Raw genomic sequence first — 4,756 nt, forward strand, 5'->3', positions numbered from 1 at the left:
AACAATAATCACATATTCTAAGTTCATTGTGTGTTTTGTAACAAAAACAAATCATATATATATATCTATATTGGTCAGAAGCTCTCTGCCGAGCTGTGGAGGCGACAGAAAGGCGGTGGGCTGTGTTTCAATCGCCCAAACAGGATGGGACCAGCCGTCCAATTGCTGACAAGAAAATCAAAGGGTAGGAATGGGAATGTATCCAATCAGCGTCAGCGTTGTTTCAGAAGCATGATGGGCGATAGAGCTACCGCCAAAGGCTTTGGTTGCTGTTCGGTAGAACTCGGCAGAGTCGTTTTTGGTCGTGACGCAGATGTAACATGGACACCGCCAGTGACTACAACCAGCATGGATACCGGATCTCAGCAGCCACTGCATTCAGTTCGGTCTCTTCTCCAGTATCCGTTCGAGAGGAGAACTATGGTGGAAAAACTAAATGTCAAAGAGCTTGGACCAGATCAGCCCGACGTAAAGATAAGCCAGCAGGAGAAGGAGAGAGGTAAACTGTACACACGAGGCTGCTCCCGAAATCGGTACACCAGGAAGGCTTGGCTAGCTGGATGCAATCACGCTAATGCGTTATTTTGCTTTCCGTGTTTGTTATTCAAAACGGCTGGGACAGATAGGCATGGATGAGTCAGGAGTTACAGACATGAAACATTTTTCTGAGAAGGGGAAGAAACACGAGTCATCCCGGGCACACATGGACAACAACACGGTGAAGCTAGCCATGCTAGGCAGCAGAGCTAACGTTGCCTTGCAACTCGACGAGGGAAATGGAAGAAACGGAGGACGTTTGGACAGGGAGAACAGCAGCTGGGTGCAGAGGTAAGCTGTACATTACATTTCTGTGAACAAGACAATCAGAATCAGAAATCCTTGGTTGTCCCACAAACCGGGACATTTGTTTAATAACATGTTTAATATGCAATAACTGTAAAAACTAATTTCAACACACATACTTATTATACATATTTAATCACGTAAATGTGTATTTCAAGTAAATTTGTACATACATCAATCTGATTCCATTTTACTTGTTACACTTCTGCTGCAGCAAACAAATTTCCCAGCTTTTGGGACAATAAAACATTTCTGATTCTGATTTTACCTCAAATGTAAAAACATCTGATTGAGAATCAGAAATGTTTTATTGTCCCAAAAACTGGGAAATATGACATTTGTAAGAGGATACTGATGACATTATTTCCTATGAAAGTGTTTCCTATGTACTTATCTGTTGTTTTTTTATTTATCTACTTTAAAGAGGATTAAGACTTTCCTTGAGGAACACCATGACACAGGATGGGCTGAATGCTCTTGCCATGCTCTCCATGGGAAAAAAAGCTTGTCACAAACATTCCTGACTTCAATAAAAAGCTCATCGAGAGCTTTGCCACTCAGAAGGACAGAAGGGCAAAATTTCTGTACAAATGAGGTATCACACACACACACACACACACACACACACACACACACACACACACACACACACACACACACACACACACACACACACACACACACACACACACACACACACATGCATCCACTTGATCTTTGTATAAAGTTGACCTTGGCACAACACTCCAGAAATATTTAACAGTGTAAATTTCTGGCATTTTGTCTAAGTGGTGTTTACTACCATTACTGTAACAGTGACCTGCTCGTAATTTTTGGTGTTCACTCAAATGTTGAAATTAAACAAAATGTTTTTGTTACTTGCCTCTTGCATTGCCTATTTACCATTTATGGTCATGTTATTTTATGTGCAATTTAATGCAGTATTTTTCAACCTTGGTCCGAAAGGCAGTTTGCCAATAGTCAGACACACCTGGATTAATCAGTTTGTCCAATGATGTAAGACAGGAAATAAAAGAGCTGTGCTTAATTCAGGAAATAGTGAAGTTGTGCACAAAGCTCAGAAAGCACAAGTTTGTTTAAAAATAAAAAATAGCACAGCCCCACCAAAAATATTTTTCACCAGCCGCCACTGATGTATATATATATATACACACACATCTATATATATATATATATATATATATATATATATATATATATATATATATATATATATATATATATATATATATATATACATATATATATACAGTATATATATATATACAGTATATATATACAGTATATATATGTATGTATGTATGGCCTGGCAAACATGTTCATATGCCTTGAGCATTTACCAATTTTGGCACCTTATGTCCACAAACTTACTTCATATTTGTACTTGTTTACTATGTTGACTCATTTTAAAGTTACACACGAAACATAAAAGTTACATGAATGAAAACACAATTTAAATACAGATAAATAAACTTGATGATTAGGAAGTTTACAAATAATTGAAGAATTGATTTAGATATTTGGTTCTTCAGAGTTCAAGAACATTTTCCTTCTTTCTTACAGAGTTTTGCAGATGTCTGTTCTTATTGCTTTTCCTGCTTCTCCTTAGTCTGTAATTAAAAAGAAAATGAAAAAAAAAAATAAGTGAGATGAATCATTGACATTTCAATATTTTTTACTTCATTTTTTTTCATCAAAACTCAGCTGGTTTTATGAAAATAAACCAACAGCAGAATTTACAAAGGAGGCTCAAAGCAGAAGTGATCATATGAAAGGTCTTGCAGAGAGTCAGCTGGAAGGTGTGTGAGCTCTCTGGTGGGAGGAAAGTCAGGTAAGCACGTAGGGAATATCCCATGTTACACCAGAGAGAGGCACCAACCTGACGTGGCTCCACTCACTCCACTGAGAGTCACACAGAGCATCCTTGGCTCGCACACACACAGCTTTCACCCTGTGCTTCACTCTAAACAGGCAAATGTCCCTGGAGTGAACTGTCACAGTCTGGAAAATAAACATTATAGTTGAAATGGTTATGCTGTGATAAAATAGTGATGTGATTAATATTTTGTTACACAATTTCCTTCTTACCTTGGACCGTTTAGAACCTTTGCATGGGTTTTCACATTCCCTGCATTTTCCCCTGACCTGGAAAGTCTGGAACGTGAGAGGGAAGTAGGAGTAGGGAGTGTTCCAGGAGCTCGGGTAACTCCACTCCACCACTGTTGTGTTGACTTTCCAAATTCTCACCTTGTCGGGTTTCACTGCAAAGACACAGGAAACTGGTTAAATCAAAAGCATGAAAACAACATTGAAAAGATATTTTCCCTGAGGATGTCTCACCAATCTCTGATAGAAAAAAGAGTTTGGAATAGCTCTCCAACAGAAACTGGCTGGTCTTCACGTAGACGGTGACGTGGATCTGCTGGCTCTCCTCAGCAAATGGACAGTGCTGCTTGTCCTGGCAGGAAATGCTGTTCCCGCTCTTGTCCACGGAGCAGGTAAAGTTCCCGTGAGCTGAGGAGCACATCCACTGTTGGGTGCTGGCATCCACGGAGCACAGAGTGCTGTTATCATCCGACACACTGAAAGGGTGGCCAAGGTTATTTTACATGAAGCACTCACAAGTTCATGTAAAACACGTCTTACTGTCGAGCTTTGATGAAGGCTACTTTGCCGACACGACTGGTGTGCCACGTCCAGGAGCAATGGAACTCTCCACTGTAGTTCTGAGCGGAGCATTTTAAATAGTCTTCTAATGGGAAAAGCAGGAAAACGAGATCATTTAGCATCAAATCTGGTTTAATACACCAGGCTGTGTCCTGGAACATGTCGTACCCTGCTCGGGTTTTTCAAGAATCCTCCTTCTATTGGTTTGGTGCTGCATGATCAAGACCTCCGTGTGATTTAGGACTGACCAATCCTTGCTGTGGCAGGTGTAGTTACCCCCCCCCAAACTTTCCACCAACCGCACCTGGTATGAATTGCCATGTGCTTCCTCTTCGCCATTTTTCCTCCAAACAATATCTCGAGTCTGGTTGTCTCTGTGTAGAGAATCTTCTGCCAGACAACTCAATTGGTGGTCACCCCACGTGCCATCCACTTCCAGAACCAGGACTACCATGGGACAAATACACAGAATAGTAAAAGATTGGGAACAAAATATGCCTGAAAAGATGTTTAGATGGAGATGAAATGCACCGTTGGGCAGCAGAGTCCAGTGGCTCAGAGGATTCGAACAGCTTACTCGTAGGAACGGACAGAAGACGCAGAAGACAAACAAATTCATCTGGGTGACAAAAATAAAAGAACGGGAAAAAATTCAGAGTACAAAAAAACAAAAACAAATTTTCTGAAGAAAACGGTCTTATTCAAATTAAACCATTCATTTGATTTCATCTCAAGGCATCTATTTTATTTAAATAGTATTTAAATTTAAAAGGAGATTTCCCACCAATTTATGTAACAAATATTGAAATTACACAGTTATTTTTTTCAGAAATGCAGCAAAATTCCTAATTTATTTTTTCCCCTAACAACCCAGACAGCATCTCAGTCACAAGTCACCTTACCTTGTGAGTTTGTTCCAGATTTACAGCCCTCATGTTTCTCAATGTGGCTTTATAGGTCACATAATTGACCAACTTCCCCATATCGGCAAAAAAATCCACAGGAACTTTCCTGCTGCCTTAATAAAAAGTGTTTTTAGTCAACAGATCACTTCCACTTGTGTGTTTCACTAACTAGTAGCACAATAAAACCTCTGACGTATTCTCGGTCATTTGCATGCTTTAATATCCATGTGGCAGTCCCTGTATACGTTTCATTTTCTCATTGGGCAAGAAGATCTTTAGTTCACCCTGGATGGGAAGATCGGTTTGGTTATTTATTGACA

At 39.8% G+C, this 4,756-nt stretch overlaps 1 protein-coding gene across 1 annotated transcript; it reads right to left on the bottom strand.

The window, feature by feature from the left end:
* Positions 1 to 2,600: 2,600 nt before the first annotated feature.
* On the bottom strand, positions 2,601 to 4,150 carry il12ba (interleukin 12Ba). Its single transcript, XM_070542014.1, has 7 exons — positions 4,063 to 4,150; positions 3,700 to 3,978; positions 3,511 to 3,616; positions 3,205 to 3,446; positions 2,953 to 3,125; positions 2,744 to 2,865; positions 2,601 to 2,676 (listed from the first exon to the last, which is right to left on the bottom strand). The coding sequence occupies exons 1-7, from the start codon at positions 4,148 to 4,150 to the stop codon at positions 2,601 to 2,603; spliced, it is 1,086 nt and encodes a 361-aa protein (XP_070398115.1).
* Between the last annotated feature and the right edge of the window lie 606 nt (positions 4,151 to 4,756).

This window comes from Nothobranchius furzeri, chromosome 2, assembly GCF_043380555.1.
Source record: "Nothobranchius furzeri strain GRZ-AD chromosome 2, NfurGRZ-RIMD1, whole genome shotgun sequence".
In the NCBI taxonomy this organism is placed as follows: Eukaryota; Metazoa; Chordata; class Actinopteri; order Cyprinodontiformes; family Nothobranchiidae; genus Nothobranchius; species Nothobranchius furzeri.

Excerpts from the sequence above, each read along its gene's own strand:
- il12ba (XM_070542014.1), bottom strand. The coding sequence starts at position 4,150 with ATGAATTTGTTTGTCTTCTGCGTCTTCTGTCCGTTCCTACGAGTAAGC. Across the intron at positions 3,979-4,062 it reads CTGGACTCTGCTGCCCAACG|TCCTGGTTCTGGAAGTGGAT; the intron begins GTGCATTTCATC and ends GTCCCATGGTAG. Across the intron at positions 3,617-3,699 it reads TCTTGAAAAACCCGAGCAGG|AAGACTATTTAAAATGCTCC; the intron begins GTACGACATGTT and ends TTTTCCCATTAG.